The sequence below is a fragment of the Petaurus breviceps genome, unplaced genomic scaffold (genome assembly GCF_028583685.1).
Source record: "Petaurus breviceps papuanus isolate PSGF00001 unplaced genomic scaffold, PetGlider_PUasm1.0 126, whole genome shotgun sequence".
In the NCBI taxonomy this organism is placed as follows: Eukaryota; Metazoa; Chordata; class Mammalia; order Diprotodontia; family Petauridae; genus Petaurus; species Petaurus breviceps.
The window spans coordinates 9,756,551-9,774,721 of record NW_027185655.1 but is presented as its reverse complement, the minus strand read 5'-3'; the positions used below and the strand labels follow the sequence as shown (position 1 = coordinate 9,774,721).

Below are 18,171 nucleotides of genomic sequence, written 5' to 3'. Positions count from 1 at the left end.
ATGAGCCTGTGGTTTTAGCCCCAGGGCAGCCCTAACCAGCCAAGGCTGGAGGGACCTCAGGAGAGTAGATCACCAGCAGCTGTGGTGGTTTCCAGAATTATCAACCCATAGATACCAAAAACCAAGTGAGGTCAGTGAACTTTGGGAACAGGGGGTCTGGGAGTGTGGGAGTGTCACAGAGTGCCTCTGTGCCCACCCCCACTCCCCCAGGGAGAATTGGCTCATCCTTGGTGGCTTCAGAGCACCTGGCCTGCAGATTGCAGGGGTAACAAGCAACCATTCTCAGGGGTAATTGCTCTTGCTTTAATCTCTGCTTGGATCTGGATTGCTGCAGTTTAGGGTAGAGGTCCTGGGGTGTGTGACCAGGTACCAGAGTTGGTGGAGGTTTGAAAGAGGGCACCCAACTAATAGCTCCAGCAGCTGAGAAAACCACAGCAATTTGAAACAAAGCTTTTCTCACTGGAAGCAGAGTTCTACTGTGGCAGAAGGCTCAAAAGTCAAATAATTGAGTGGCAACACGAGCAAGCAAAGGAAGCAAAGCAAGCACAGCAATTCGACTTTGGATTCCTTTTTTGGGGACAAAAAGGCTCAAAACATGGAACAGGAGGAAGACAATGAAATCAGAACTCCTTTCACCAAAAGCTTCCAAGAAAAATATGAATTGGTTACAGGAGATAGAGGAGCTTAAGGATTTTGAAAACCAAATAAGAGAAGTGGAGGACAATTTGGGAAGAAAAATGAGAATTATGAAAGAAAATCATGAAAAGAGTCAACAACCTGACTGAAGAAAATAACACCTTAAAAAAAAGACTCTCTCAAATGGCAAAAGAGACTCAAATAGGCAATGAGGAGAAGAATTCCTTAAAAAGCCAAATTTGCCACATGGAAAAAGACTCTCAAAAGCTCACTGAAGAGAATCATTCCTTCAGAATTAGATTGGAGCAAATGGAAGCTAGTGACTTTATGAGAAATCAAGATACTATTAAACAGATCCAAACAAATGAAAAAATAAAAAGCAATGTGAAATATCTCATTGGGAAAACCACTAACCTGGAAAATAGATCCAGGAGAGATAATTTAAAAATTGTTGGACTACCTGAAAGCCATGATCAAAAAAAGAACCTAGAAATCATCCTTCAAAAAATTCTCAAGGAAAATTGCCCTGATGAATTAGAACCAGAGGGCAAAATAGAGGTTGAAAGAATCCACCAATGATCTCCTGAAAAAGATCCCTAAAAGAAAACTCCTAGGAATATTATAGCCAGTTTCCAGAGTTCCAAGATCAAGGAGAAAATATTACAAGCAGCGAGGAAGAAACAATTTGCATATTGTGGAAACACAATCAGGAAAACACAGGGTCTGGCAGTTCTACACTAAGGGATCAAAGGGCTTGGAATATGATATTCTAGAGGTCAATGGAGCTGGGATTAAAACCAAGAATCACCTACCCAACAAAACTGAGTACCATGTTTCAGGGGAAAATATGGTCATTCAGTGGAATAGAGGACTTTCAAGCATTCCTGATGAAAAAACCAGAGTTGAATAGAAAATTTGACTTTGAGACACAAAAAGCAAGAGAAGCAGAAGGTAAACAGGGAAAAGAAATCATAAAGAACTTATCAAAGTTGAACTACTTATATTCCTACATGGAAAAACAATAATTGTAACTGATGAAACTTTTCTCAGTATGAGAATAGTTGAAGGGAATATAAATGTGTGTGTATGTATACATACATACATACATATGTCTTTATAGGAAGGTATATGGGTATATTAATACATATGTGAGTGTGTGTATATATGTATACAAATATACATAGACAGAGGGCACAGGACCAATTCAATTGGAGGGGGTGATACTTAAAAGGTGAAATTGAGAGGTGAGAGAGGAATATAATGAGGGGAGATGGGGAGAGACAGAATGGGGTAAATTATCTTGTATAGAAGAGGCAAAGGAAAACTGTTACAATGGAGGGGAAGAACAGGAAGGCAAAAGGGAATGGGTCAACCTTACTCTCATTGAATTTGGCTTAGGGAGAGAATGACATATACACTAAATAGGCTATCTCACCCTACAGGAGAGTAGGGGGGAAGGGGATGAGAGGGGGGATGATGGAGGGGAGGACAGGTTAGTGGGGAGGTTGGGGGGGGGAGTTGCAAGCACACACTTTTGAAAAGGCACAGGGTCAAAGTACAAAATAGAACAAGTGGGAGGCAGGATAGGATGGAGGGAAATATAGTCAATCTTTCACAATATATACACTGTGGAAATGTTTTACATAGCTACACGTGTACAACCTATATTGAATTGCTTATCTTCCCAGTAAGGGTGGGTGATGAGAGAAGAAGGGAAAGAATCTGGGATTCAAAGCTTTAAAATCAAATGTTTAAATAAATAAATATATATATATATATATATATATATATATATAATTTTTTACATGAAACTGGGAAATAAGATATACAGACACTGGGGTACAGAGATCCATATTGCCTTACTGGGAAATCAGAGCAGAAATGGGGGATGATACAGGAGAAAACAGATTGGGGGAGGGGGTATACAGTGGGATCGCTGTTTTTGGGTGGTGGGTAGGGGAAAGACGGGGAGAAAATTTGTAACTCAAAATCTTGTGGAAATGAATGTTGTAAACTAAAAATAAACATAAAATTTAATTAAAAAAAACAAACTGAGTTCTCTCCTTCTCCTTCTCAACTCTAGGACCAGCTCATGACCCATTTGTATTATCTGTCACAGATATACATACTGTTGGACAATTTCTGTAGGGTTACAGTCAGACACATGCGGCAATCTAAGCAACAGCTATTGATCATTCATTTCCTAGGAGGCTCTGCATTATCTTGGGGGTCACTTCCATGCCACGATGAGGCGTGTAAGGAGCCTGAGGATACGAGTCAGGTCATTGAAAACACCAGATACTATAAAAAAGTCTAATGTGGTCAGCCAAGGTCAGCAGCAAAGGTTACTAAACAGAGAGAGGAAAGGATCAGAGACAAGAATGGGGCTGAACGTGGAAGTCAAAAGATCACAAGCCTAAGGTGATCATTAGGCCCTGGAATCCAGAGTAAAGTCCCCCTCAAATGGGGTCATACTCATAAAGCACTTAGCATAGTGTCTGGTACAGTAAGCGCTTAATAAATACTTATTCCATTTTATTCCATTTGCTCTCCCCCCCAGAAAAAAAAATTAGGACACCAAGCTAGGCAAAAGGCATTCCAATGTGTTCAACTCACCTTTCTATAGCTCAGCTGGGGCCCTTTTTCCATATTCCCTTCAATTCCCTTTAGCTGCCATAAGCACTTTCATGACTATCCGCCATATTCATGGACATGTCATAGAAGTACACAGGTATTTTAAATGATAAACTCCAAGATCCATAGGACTCTATAATTCTTTTAATAAAAATCTTTAATTTTTAAAAAATGTTTTATCACTCTTTAATCTTTATATCACCTTCATTCCAAAATAAATCTTTTCCCCAATGGATTCTATGATATTACCAGTATATCCATTTATTTCTGCCTAAAACAAACAAAAAAAAATACAAAGAAATTTTGTAGGGGTTTTCAAAATGTCTGCAACAATTCTGCACTCTTAGGGAAGCCAAGATTATGCAGCAGGAGAGCCAGTCGGAGAAGCAGAAACATTCAGGAAAGACTGCCAACTCCCTAAGTATGCAGTTAATGAAAGATACTTGAAAGAATTTCTACAAGTGACTCCTTCATGCATCCTACACTTTCAGATTCTGGCTGGGAAGTAAATGACCAAATGTAGGTTTGAAAAAGTGTAACTATTGCTGAAGCAGGATTTTTACTAACCCTATGCCCAATACCAGAATGCAAATACTTCTCAAGGGAGAACCCTGATTCTTCTAAAGTAGGAGTGGGGAACCTGTGGTTTCAAGGCCACACATGGCCCTCTAGGTCCTCAAGTATGGCCCTTTGACTGAATCCAAACTTTAGGGAACAAATCCTCTTAATAAAAGGATTTGTTCTGTAAAACTTGGACTCAGTCAAAAGGCCGCACTCAAGGACCTTAAGGGCCACTTATGGCCTTGAGGCCACAGGTTCCCCAGCCCTGGAAAGATTATAACTAAACTATCCATTATTCACTTGCTTTCATCTTATCCTTTGAAATCTCCCATAAGATTCCATAATCTCCATTTTTTTTTTGGTTAGCAATCCTAAAGAAAAAGACCCAAAGAAGTTCAAACCACATCAGTGTATCTTTCCTGGCTCTCCATATCAAAAACAGTGATTTTAGTTGCTTCTGGACCTGTGATTTCTTGGCTAGACGAAATCCTTCCACCCATGCAGACTGAGAACCACCAGTAAGAGTTAGTGTCTTGGAAAGTATCAGAAAGTTAAAGGCTCAGAGTATTAGAAAGTATTAGAAGGTTAGAGGTCCAGAAAGATTAAGTTGATCCATCGATCAATCAGTATTTATAAATGGCCTGACATTACAGGGGATATGAAAAAGGTAAAAATAGTCCCTGTCCTTGTGCAGCTTACATTCTAATGGAGGAAATAAAATGCAAATAAGTAAATAGGTTAATATAAGATACACTTGGAGTAGATGGGAAGGTTTCTAGCACCTCGGGTGACCTAGAAAGGACGCCTCCAGAAAGGAAGTATTTCAGTTGAGTTTTAAAGGAAGCCAGAAGTAAATAGGGGTAGAAGTGAAGAGAGAGAGAGAATTCGAGGGAGGGAAGGAAAGTCAGGGCAAGAGCATTTGTCCATTGTTATATAATTAGTACTTTAGTTAGAGACTAGATTTAAACCCAAGACCTTCTGAGCGAAAGTTCAGCAGTCTCTCCACTACACCCTAATGTCTCAATTGAAATATTTTGGTTTCTACTGTAAAAAAAAAAAAAGTATAAATAGCACAAGGAATGAAAACGAAAGAGATTAAAGTCTGACAAAATTCATCAATAGGAAAACCAAAGAGAAACCCACTACAGTAGCAAGGATGCATTCATAGAACGATCAGAGGAAAGACTAAATGGAGTTTGAGAAATCAGGACAGAAAGAAAAAGAACCAAAGAAGGGCTGACATCACCCCTCTGGAGGTCATAAAAAGTAATAGGATGGATGAAAAAGAAGAGCTGAGAGCTGAAAACAGTCTCAATGGACAGAAAAGATGAGAAATATTGGGATTTCAAAGACGCCCATGCTGAAAAATGAGGCAAGAGAGACAAAAACTAGTTTCCTAAAGTTATTAGCACTTCTTGTCCCAAGGCTGTAGAGTTAAAAGTAGTTATTTCTGTTGAAATACATGTTTCCTAACGATGCAGATTTTGTATCTTTTATTTAACATGAAAGTGAGGTATTACAGCCTCTCCAGGTAAGTGGCTACACATTCCCTCACCAGGCTGGCAGGTTTCCTCTGTCTCCTTTGATTTCTATAATTAAAACTCAGAGGCCCAGGGGCCCTCAATGCGTCCTAGCAACCCTGAATTAGATCAAAATACCCAGAATTTACTCCAATCTTTCCCTCTTACCTAAAGCAAATTCATTTATTTACAAAAACATCTGTCCAATTACATATTTTTTAAAAAGGAAATGGGACCAAACCCATAGCTGCTTCACCTGACCTCACCCCATAAAACAAGATTCAGCTTGAGAAGAGAGTACTGGTCTGGAAGGAGAAGAAGGCGTCTGAATGATGCTTTATAGATGAAAGTTGGGCAGTGTTTACCTGAATCACGTTCCATGACTGCTCAAAAAAAGCTAGTCTGTGCAGGATTAGGGGAGCAGGTCTCTTGTTTTCTCTGCACTTCTCTTTTAAACACAATGGCTCTTCTAAAGCCAGGAAGGAAAACGGAGGCACACAAAATCCTTTTTCTGCTTTAATTTAGGACTTTTAAAAAAATATGGAGTTTGAAGTTCCTCAAAATTTGATATTGTGAATTCATCCAGCTCCCACTCGGAAAGCATAAGCCTATATCAACAAATGGCCATTGAATTCCACCACATTCAATTAAACAATTCAGTGTGTATGTATTAAGCACCTACTATTTGCCTAGCACTCACTAGATTCTAGAGAAACAAAGACAAGAATGAAAATGCCTTCAAGGAGTTTAGAGGCAGCTAGACAATGTATTGCACATAAAGCACTACTAGACCAGAAGTTAGGAAAACCCGGATTCAAATCAGACCTATGCCTGCCTCAGTTTCCTCATCTGAAAAATAGGGATAATAATATTACCTATTAGTAATAAGGATCAAATGTGATAATATTTTTAAAGCACTTAGCAAACCTTGGAGTAACATGTTCACAAACAAAAAAGCTTTTATAATTATTAAGGTTGCAAACTAGGGACTTTTGAACCCCAGATATGCAATGGTTTTTTCCCAATTCAACCTCTCTATCTCCAAAATTAGCACTGAACATTGCAATAACACTCTAAGTACTGATCCATATCTCTGATTAGGATGGTCAAAATAATTAGATAAGCTGATCTGCAAACCAGTTGGCTGAGTTACGGAGACCCAATTGCAATCTCTTTTCATCTGTATTTTCTACAATGGAAATGAAAGTCCCAAACCCAGAAGGGATCAGGCTATCCCTTAGTTGGAGACCAAGTATTGAATAAATCTTGAGAGAATCCTTCAAATTGTTGACATCTTTCCATTTGAAAATTGACATTTCCAAAGAAATTTTTTCCCATTTGGAAAAAAACTATAGTGAAATATGTATGTATGTATGTATGTATATGCATGCGTGTATTTATGTGTGTACATATACATGTGTGTTTGTATGTATACATACATATATACATACATACACGTGTATAAATTTTACAGCAGGGGTATCAGAGATATAGATGAATTAAGCAGCTTGCCTCAAGGTCACAAGTTAACAAGTCAGAGACAAATCCAGATGTTTGGGCTTTGAATTATCTTGAACTATCTTTTCAGGAGATAAGGAGACCTATCCTTCCAACCTTAGAGCAGGGGGTGTTAACCAGTTTTGTGCCATGAATCTCTTTGGCAGTCTACTGAAATCTAGTGACTCCTTCTCAGAATGTTTTTAAATACAGGGGATTGCAAAACAAAACAAATTACACTGAAATACAATTCTCAAAATATTTTTTGGAAATTCCTCGACCCCAGATTAAGAACCCCTGCCATAGTGACATTCAGCTCTGCCCTTCAGGTCTCATCAATAATACAACTGATTTAAGTGAATAAGTCATCCTATCATAAATACACAAATTAGCTACAAAGGGCATATGAAGGAAGATGCTATCTGCATCTAGAGAAAGAACTGATAAACATAAGTATGTATAGAATGATTTTACATATTATATGCATATTTGTATCTAATGGTAGCCATCTCCAGGATATTGGAGGGGAGGGGAAAAAGGAATTTATATGATAACTTTATTATATATTTAAAGACAAGAGCAAATTTTATATAGCAGATTTGCAGTTTCGTGTGCAATCATCGTTTTTTTATTATACTGTGTCGTAGAAATGTTTGTTTTAGTCCACAAATTAAAAATAAATAAGTGAATGAATAAACAAATAAGGACAATGATTCCAAAGGGCATGAAAGATAAAAAGGTTAAGACAAATTAAAAGGCCAAGAACCTCCTTCTAGAAACATCTCGATCTGTCAGTGCCAACAGATAATAAAAGCCGAGAGTTGAGTTGGAGTGAGATGTGGGGCTTAACCAGCGGAGCATGTAGAATTATTGCCTGCTCCCACTGGAAGGGGGCCTCAAACATCACCTGGTACAGCTCCCCACAGCAGATGTTCAATAATCAATCAATCAAAAGGCATTCTTGAGCACTTACCACATAGCTGGCTGTTGTTGATGTTTGCCCTTCATTCTCAGTGAGGACCATTACATCAGGCAGGTGATACCATGACTCGAAAGTGAATTGGATTTAAGTGAGGCAGGGCCGGGCAAAGTCACCAGCCTCACTTTCTCCCCCAGAGCCATCTGGGTCCAGTAGCAAGATATATATCACGATGAATGAAGATGGCCCTAATGCAGCGCTAAGGTCTTTCCCAGATCTCAGTTTGATTGAGGCAATACCCTTTCAGTGATTAAGGCTAGGTAAGAAATGAGTCAAAGAATGGTCTCTTTTACCCAGTCAAAAAAAAATCAATCTGGGAGGGGAAGATCCTCAGGGTTTCTGGCTACAACAGAAACAGTTGCTATTTACATTCACTCTGAGCCATCAGAGCCCAAATAATGACCAAGTGGGGCTTGGGCTGGGACCTACTATTGATCAATCAATGAAAGCCAGAGTGATTTGGGCTTACGGCATGATCCTTAAAAAAGAAATCTAGGCCACAAACACCAAGATATCTTGTTAGGTTTCAGCAATCAAAATTTATATTCTTGGAGCAGAACACCTGCAGGTAAGGGTATGATTCCCTGTTAGGATGGAGGGAGAGGAAGGAAGGAGAGAAGAAAGGAGGGAGGGAAGGTTGTGTTTGTCTTTTTTTTTTTTTGAAGAGTTCCATGGCTTCAGGGAGATGATGACATGACTTGCAGTTGACTTGGTGAGGGAGGGCTGTGCAAGGTCACCAGCCTCACTTTCTCCTCCAGAGCCATCTGGATCCGGTGACCAGATATTCATCAGGATGACTGGAGATGGCCCAGGATGCCATGGGAGACCCTGGCCCTTTTAGGCTAAGACCTTTTCAGGTTCTCACTTAAAGTGAGGTAAAGAAAGAAGGGAGGAAGAAATAAAAGAAGGAGCTGCATTGCCCACCTGGAAATGGGCAGTTGGGTCCCCAGTGAGGAAGATACCCCTTACAAGCTGTTGTCCTTCATTAATGTCCTTCATTATAGAGGAGGGCCATGACATTGGGAAGGTGATGCCATGATTTGCAAGTTGGATTTAAGTGAGTCAAGACTAACAACAATACACGGTGGCACTTTGTTAAGCACTAAGGATGCAAGGAAAGGTCAAAAACAGTTCCTGCCTCAAGGACAGGGAGTACAAAAGCAAAGACGGAGAGATTGTGAGGGTCTGTAAGAAAGCAGATGTAGCCAGATCTGATAAAACGTGTTTTTGGCTTATTGTTAAATACAGACCCTTCTTTATGCCTTCAACCCTAGCCAGACTCTACAGTCACAGAAACTGCAAAGAAAATTAAAATTAACGGTAAGGCCACAATCATCTGAAATTTCAAAGTTCACTTATGGAGATGAGGCAGAAGAGCAGGTGGAGAAGAGAGAGGTGGCAAGCTCTCCTCCAGGTATGCTTGATCTATGCCTCGATGATGCATTGGGGTTTTTTAGAAGCAGTCTGTCTTTAAAGGCCAACCACGAATGGTATATTCTGCCCTATGCTTTTTGCTTATCTGTGTATTTCTCATTCCATCATGGCCCAAGTTTAGTCAAATAACTTGTTTGTTTCTGCTACATCATCTTCTGGATAATCCTACGTATAACTTAGCTCAGAGCAGAAACTTTCATTTCTGTGTTCTATCAATTGTACAAACAGCATCAAATGAGCTCTTGCTATGGGCTACAAAGAAAAAAGTGAAACCATCCTTCCCCTCAAGAAACTCCCCTTCTATAGGGGAAGGAGACATAGACATATGTAAATATGAAGAAAATACAAAATCAATATAAGGTAAAAGGGAAGGAGAAAACAGTGACAGCTGGGAGATCAGGAAAATTATTGTATAAATGGTGGTACTTGATTGAGATGTGAAGGAAGCTAATGATTCCAAGAGGCAGAGGTGAGGAGGGAGAGCGTTCTTGGAATGGAGAGCATGGAGATGGGAGATGTTACATGTGAAGAGCAGCAAGACAGCCAGTCTGGCTAGACCGAAGGCTGAAGGAAGGCTGGCAAAGGCTTTGAATGACAAACAGCAGAGTCTGTATTTTATCCCAAAGGCAAGAAGCCCCTGGAGTTTATTGAGCAGAGGTAAGATATGGGCAGGATATTATTATGGCAGCGGTGTGATGGAGGAGAAAATATTATAGGTTCCCCTCAAAGCACCATATATTGCTTCTACACAGAGGCTCCCTTCAAAAGGAGAAATATTCAAACCACTCCATGCTGAAATAGTAGAAAAAAGAGAGATTTCCATAAAAGTGTTGCCTGCCGTTTCTTTGCATGACCACCAAGATCAAAGGGGCAAATAAACTCCCAATAACACACTTTAAAAAAAATATGCAAACAGGAAAGGACATGTCTGAGTGGATATATGGGGAGGAAAAGAGCTATGCTCAAAGAATTGCTGAGCCTGATTTCCTAGGCATCATTCAGAAGGCTTGTGAGGTTTCTAGAGATACTGAATGAATGGCAAAAGACTCATCAACTGTCACCCTCAATATTCAAGGAAAAGGAAAGACAACAGAGTTTGGGGAGCTAAGAGAAAGAACAAAAGGAAGAGTAGATGAGACCCCTGAGGGGTCTCAGGCAGCTCAATTAACTGATTTCCCCAGCATTCACACCACCTATAAACTGATTGTCACAATCTGCTCAGTGACCTATGGGGAAGCCAGCAGGGAGGCAGAGGGATTTGTAATACGTCCCTGTTAGGTAGCCAAGGCGAATAATAACCATTTGTTCACTAGCTAAGAATCATGGGGTGACAAGGAAAAACAAGAGGCCAACATAGTCCCTTTAGGCAAAACCGCAATTACGCATTCCCATAAGATTTCCTTGTCTTTTAGCCTATGGATAAGAAGATTCCCCAAATTTCCCCCTTTATTGGTTCCAGGAAAATATCACTATTTACCTAATTAATGAGCCCTAATGCTATAGTATAAATATGCTTAAGATCATAGAAGCAGAGATTTAGTGCAAGACTGGGGAACTCAGAGACCATCTAATCCAACAACCCCTTCATGTTACAGGGAAATTGAGGCCCAAAGAGGTAGTAAGGTGGTGTGATGCAAAGACACACTGGGAGCCAGTGCAAAACCTAGGATTTGAACTCAGGACCTCTGACTCCAGTCTCTATCCTCTTTTCCACTTATACATATCTGATTCATAGGTTAGTAGGTCAACCAATCATTAAGTACTTCCTATATGCCATAGGTAAGTTATATTAACTATATCATCTATATATCAATGTGCATATACATACACATATGTAAATATGTACACATATACCCATTCATAATATATGTACACATGTGCATATGTGTAGATACATGTGTACGTTATGAATGGGTATATGTGAATGACTTAATACCACATATACTCGTGTGTATGAGAGATATATAGGTATATATACATGTGTGTGTGTTGAGGTGAGGGCTCTGCCCACCCTAAAACTGTTGTGGTTTCATGATGTATTTGGTAGAACCATCTCAAAGAATTCGGAGTCAGACCACCTCTAATTGAAGTACAGGCATTTATTGAGATTGACGCCTCTCATGAAGCGGGCTAAATTCCAAGAGAAATGAGCAACTTCAGAGAGAGCGAGATGGATTTTTATAGGGTAACGATGTAATTACATAACAGAAATCATGAATACTAAAAAGGCAGGAGGAGTTTGTTAAGGGATTATTAGGTAATGGAGAAGGAGTTGGTTACAGGATTAGGTAATGGAGGAGGGGTCCCATCTATGGTTCAGTGGTTAAACATTCTGGTCATGCTGCCCTCCATCTGGCTAGCTATTGCGGTCCTGTCTGGTTAAGACAGATAGTTAGGTACTGTGGTCCTGTCTTGGGCTAGATGGATGATGTGACTGTGATTGAATGCAACACACCTGTTTCTGTAGGAATGGGTCTGGGGGCAGTGACCAGGTAGAGGCAGTAGCTGGGTTCCCATCACACGGACACACCTGTTGTCTCTGTGGGAACTAAGAGTTCAGGGACACACCTGTTGTTCAAGTGAGCAGCGAGGCATATATGAAGAAGTTAGGACATTGGTGGGGGGCTAGGTAGGTACAGTGGGCCTGCTGTTCAGTGGGACTGTGCCTATAATGAAGTTAGGATATCGGGGCTGGGGGCAGCTTTATTAGGATTCATCATATATGTGTATACACACACATATATACATGTATATGTGTATACATCTATGCACATATGCATATGTGCACATGTACATACATGTATAGATACACATGTGTATATACACACATTGTGTATGTGTGTGTATTTGTTTGCTTGCTTTTTTTTTTTTTAATTTGTCATCCTTGTCTTCTCCAGGCTGAATGATCCCGGCATTATTGATTTATGGTCTTCAGCATTATTTTCAAACATTCAGTTATCTCTTTCATTCTCCTCTGAATCAATCCCAAATTCCAGACACCTTCTTGAAAAGAGCCCAACATTCTAAGAATAGCCACTAATAAGAAGAGAGAGATTATATTCTTGATTCCTATGGGCTACAGTATATTCCTGCACAAGAAAAATAGAGTTTGTTTGGCCATACGGGAGAATTCTCAATCAAAGCTTTTCAACCTTTTCTCTGCCAGGATTTCACTACAGCCTCTCTAAGGTTCCACGAGAGGACAAGTTTGGACTTAGACAGCAAGTGTAATTTCCAATAGGTCCACTCCATCACCTGAGGAAAACACAAGGCTTTCACAGACACAGAATGTTGTTTCTTGTGAATGTTACTGGTTCTTTTTAGTTGGCAGTACATTTCAAAGTCATCATAGGAAAAGAGGAAAAATATCCTTCCTGAAATAAAAGTCTCTTTTAAGAAGGAAGGAGACAAGTATTTATTAAGCACTTACTATGACCAAGGAACTGTGCTAATCACTTTACAAATGTTAACTCATTTGATCCCTGCAATAGTCCTGGGAGGCAGGTGCTTTATTGCATTTGACAGATGAGGAAATTGAGTCAGGCAGCAGCAAAGTGACTTACCCAGGGTCACAGCTGATAAATGCGTGAGAACAGATCTGCTTCCAGGCCCAATATGCTATGTACTGTGCCACTTAGGTGCCTTTTAAAATCTGATGTTAATTCATGAAAACAAACTGAAAAGCAATGTACCAATAGCCTCACTGATCTAATTCAAAGGTGACATTTGGGTGCTGGTGTTAGTGTATGTGTATTTATATTACTAGAAAAGAGTATCTGCTCTGTGAAGTCAGCAGTAATAGAATCTTTTAATATGATATTAGCCAACAGTTAAACTAGGGAAATCCTGATGAAAAGACCAAAGCTGAGTAGAAACTCTGAAATGCAAATGCAGGCATCAAGACAAACATTAAAAAAAAAAAAGATAAATGTTTGCACAATTAGATAGGACCATTTGAGGATGAAGTATTTATAATCTAATATATAATATAATCTTATAGGAAGAAAAAAAAGTGTCCCATCCCACCCAAACATCTTGAAGGGCATAGAGGTAAATGAGACAAAGGGCTTGAAAGTAGTTTTGCTAAGTTGTAATAATTTCAAAAAAAGTGGGGTAAGGGAAATGGAGGAGAGGAAGGAAGGAAGAAGAAAGGAAAGGGGGGGAGGGGATGAAATTTACTATTAAGTGTAATAGGAAAAAAATGTAATAGGAGTTTGCAAATAGAAGACTATACAAAAAAGAAGGAAAGGAAAGTGTGTATCATTTGAATGTCCCATTCATTTAAACTGGTCAAAGGGAAGCTAAAATAGACTGTACCAAGCACAGATCACTAGTGATTATTAGCACACTCCTCTCTCACCATCCTCTCCTTTGTGAAGAGAAGAGGGAAAGGATGAGAACAGGACAGAAGGAAATACACAATTAATCATCATAAGTCTAAATGTAAAGGAGATGACCTCACCCACAAAATATAAAATGACAGAGAAGGAGAATCTGAAAATATGTTTACAACAAACATCTGAAAAATAAAGAATCACATAGTTAAAAATAATGGGTTTCAGCAAAATCTTAAGCTACAGCTAAATTCATCAACTCAAAGGTAGTAATCAGGATTTCAGGGCAGCAGCAAAAATGAACTTGAATGAAAGGGATGAACAGGAAAGTGTATTATGTTTAAAGGCATAATAGACAATGAATTAATATTTTCACCAAATGATATAGTGTCTAAATATTTAAGGAAAAGTTAAATGTGTTAGAGGAAAAATAGGCAGTAAAATGATCATAGTTGCTAACTGAAATATACCTCTCATACCCTGGCAAATCTAATTTTAAAAAAAGCAAAAGTTAAGGACCTGAAAAGAATTTTAGAAAATCTAGTCATAACTCTGGCAAGAACTGAATAGAAAAAGAAAGGAATATACATGTATGCGTGTGTGTGTGTGTGTGTGTGTGTATTCTCAGCATCATTCAGTATTTTTGCAAAATTTGACCATATATTAGGACATAAAAACTTCATAAACAAATTCAGAAAACTTGATATATTAAACACATCCTTTAATGACCGCAATGGAATAAAAACCGTATTAAATAGACATTGGAGGAATTTTTAAATAAATTAAGGACTATATAAAATAATCCTGAAGAATTCTGGGAACAGAGATCAAATCATAAAAGTAATAAAGATAACTACAACACTGAGATAATATGTTAAAATTTGGGTGATGTAGGGGCGGCCAGGTGGCTCAGCAAGTAAGAGCACCGGCCCCATTGTCGGGATGACCTGGGGATCAAATCTGGGCTCAAATACTTAGTACCACATCCAGAAATAACTGGCCGTGTAACCTTGAGCAAGTTACTTAACCCCAATTGCTCTAAAAAAAAATTGGGGGGATGTGACCAAATTCAGTCTGCAAAGGAAATTTTCTTTGTCTAAATACACATCAATAAGAGAGAGAAAGAACACATGCATGAACTGAGCTTGCAACTTAAAAAATCTAGGGAAAAAAAAAACATTTTAAAATTCTAATTAAACACCAAAATAGAAAATATTCAAAATCAAATTCCTTGGAAGGGAAAAACCCTACACTCAATATTTTCATTTTCTTTTCTCTCACTCACTCCTCAAGCCTTTGCAATCTGGTTTCCAATCTCATCACTCAACTGAAACTGCTCTCTCTAAATTTACCAATGGGCTCCTAATTGCAAAATCTGATAGCCTTCTAAAAGTATCTACTCTAGTTAACAATGTTGACCACATTCTCCTCAGAAAATATTCTTGGGGTGGCTAGGTGGTGCAGTAAATAGAGCACTGGCCCTGGAGTCAGGAGGCCCTGAGTTCAAATCTGTACTCTGACACTTAACACTTACTAGCCATGTGACCTTGGGCAAGTATTTAACCCCAATTGCCCTGCCCTCCCCCCCTCCAAAAAGCCAAGATTTGATCCCCAGGTCATCCCAACACTGGAGCTGGTGCTCTTACTCACTGAGCCACCTGGCTGCCCCTCAAAGCCTTTCTTGATCTCCCAAATGCTAGTGCTCACTCTCCCCAGCATGTATTTACTATACTGTATTATTATTATATACATATTTATATATGTACATCCTGTCTCCCCCTCAGGATCTACTTCATTTTTTGTCTCTGTAGCCCATCATTTAAAACAGTATTTGGCCACTTTAAGGTGTTGACTGATTTAGGAGACATAAACAAAATTGCCTCTTAGAATGGCTTGTGAATTAAATGAAGATGAAGGACAGAAATACTAGCCCTTGAGATACATCTCCTTATATATACATACTCTTATAGTGACCTTCCCTCTTTAAAGCCACAGAGGCCAGCCTCTAGTATTAGACAAATTCCTACAGACAACCTTGCTCACTGACAATAAGCGTTGCCTCAACGACAGTCTGATTTTAACATGAGTCCACATTCTGTTTAAAAGTTACTAATGTGTGTTTCTAAAAGGCAATTAGAAGATATGGCAACCACATTCACAGAATAAGCTACATGACTTATTCCAGTTGCAAACTCTACTGATTTCTGAAAAAAATCTACATAGTATATGACTAGAGAGATGCTTTTAAGAGGTAACAAGGTTTGCTGACTAAAGCTACTCCTTTTCTTAGTGACTGAGAAAAAGAGGTCAGGGGTAAAGAATCCTAAGTAGTCTTCTTGGCCTGCAGCGGAAAGGGGAAAGGGGCTGCTGTTTCTTTTTCATTTTTCACTCCATTAGTTTTCTGTGTTTTCTCCATTTATCTTAGTCCCCCACCCACTTAACTTCCCAGTTTTCTAGGACATAATGCTTTCCAGGATATTTCAACACAACAGTCCAATAACAAAGAACACATATTAATATCATGTTTTTATAAATGAAAAAACAGACTCAAGAATTAAGTGACCTTCCCACGGACTCAAACCCAGAAGTCCCATGCCCTTTCCACTCCACCGTGTTGTCTACAAAAGCAGACCTGACCAGAACCTGGGAGCATTCCAGAACACTCTAGAACAATCCCAGCAAACCTGAGCCTGCTACTATACCTAGAACCCCTGTCCCCAGGACATTCTTAAATTGCTCACCTTCACAGAGTCCAGTGTTCTCTAGGTAAAACTGGGCTTTGCACTGGGACACACACGTGCCAGAGAGGACTTCGCCAGACACCTGTTCAGCCTGTACTGCTTCCTCTGATTTCCTGCACTGGGTGCAATTGGAAGGTTCTGGACCAACACAATTCAGGCAGGAGGGATGACAAGCTGCAACCAAGAATAAGAATATCGTGTGAAAATTAATACCCGGGCTCTTTTTTTCTTAGCAAAACACTGAAATCAACTCGAAAAGCCCTATGGATGAATCCACTTCCTAATGCAATCTCTCCCCACGGTCTTTTTATCATCTTGTGAACATCTTGTGATGTTCAAGTTGCCAGTAATTCTAATGAGTTTCATTCCATTGAGCACAAATACTCATTAACAAAAGTCCATTTTCAAGTGTCTTTTTGCCCAAACAAGAACCTAGTGTTAAAAATTCGACTTGCTTATGAATGTCATTGATCATTCATTCCTTTCAGGAAAACAAAATGAAAACTAATAATTAATTGACATTCTTTGTTGCGCAAATAGGGAAAAAAAGCAAACAAAAAACAGATGAGGTGAAGGGAAGGTTTGATCCTGGTAAAGAAAATATCAATTCCTCAATATGGAAATGTTTCACATAATGGAATACATATAACTTATATCCAATTCCTTACCATCTCAGGGAAGAGGGAGAGGAGAGAGTGAGAGACAAAATTGAGGACTCAAAACTTTTTTTAATGTTTTAAAAAATTATTTTAATACATAATTGAGGGAGAAAATAAAATGTTTAAAAAAATTTTTAAAAGAAAATAATTCCTCTGAACACAGGAAAAAAAATCATGATGTGCTGGGAGGATCTGCAAATGGTCACATGTCCACTGACAAAACAAAAAACCACCTGCTTTAGCATAGCTGTAGTTGAAAAATGTACACTGTAGTTATTTGTGCTATCAGTCCAATAACTAGCTTTGGAAAGAGGAATGTATTTAAATAATAGTTACACTGAAAAATAATAATAAAAGTTACAGTCATCATAGATAACAGATTAAGTGCCAAGGTTCACAAAGTACTTTGAATAGGTTATCTCTTTCCATCCCTTCAACAACCTTATGAGGTGAGTGTCATTCTAATTTTTATCTACAGATGAGGAAATTGAGCCTAAGAGAGGGGTAAGTGACTTGCCCAGGGTGACACTATTTGAAACCATCTGAAGCAAACTCAGCTCTCCCTGACAGCAAATCCAATGACCGCAATTCCATTGACTTGTAACAGAAAATCCCCAGAAGAGAAATAATGACATTTCATAAGGCTATAATTCGATGTGAGAATTCTTCCAATACCTTTGCAGATGCCACGATCAGGGTAAAAACTCTGTCCGCAAGTTGAGAGGCACTGGTTTTGCTGTAGCACCCAAGAATGGGGACAAGCTGTACAGTGGGCAGCTGAGGGGCCTTTGCAGCTGGCACATGAAACATGGCAACCTAGAGAAGGGAAATAAACATGATGGGGCATAAGTCGCCTACGAAAAAGTCAAGATGGCTAGCTGCTTTGGCCCTTGTTTGTGGATGCATGGGATAGACAAAGGTTCATCAATCCCTTAGCATTCCAGCAACCTAGAGAAGGGAAATAAACATGATGGGGCATAAGTCGCCTACGAAGAAGTCAAGATGGCTAGCTGCTTTGCCCCTTGTTTGTGGATGCATGGGATAGAGAAAGATTCATCAATCCCTTAGCGTTCCCAGTGCATCTCCCCTTAGGGCACATCTCTGTGGATGCTTCATTCATGGTATACTTCAGTTCAACCTCTGAATCAACAAGCATTTAGCATGGGTTTAATGCAT

General features: G+C 39.2%; 1 protein-coding gene across 2 annotated transcripts in view; it reads right to left on the bottom strand.

The window, feature by feature from the left end:
* Positions 1-18,171, bottom strand: part of FRAS1 (Fraser extracellular matrix complex subunit 1) — a 485,111-nt gene that overhangs the window by 248,133 nt on the left and 218,807 nt on the right. For both annotated transcript variants that reach the window (XM_069092754.1, XM_069092760.1), the window contains 2 exons: positions 17,671-17,811; positions 16,337-16,510 (listed from right to left, as the gene is read on the bottom strand). In XM_069092754.1, the coding sequence (XP_068948855.1) occupies positions 16,337-16,510; positions 17,671-17,811 (315 nt within the window). The remainder of the gene's footprint in view (positions 1-16,336; positions 16,511-17,670; positions 17,812-18,171) is intronic.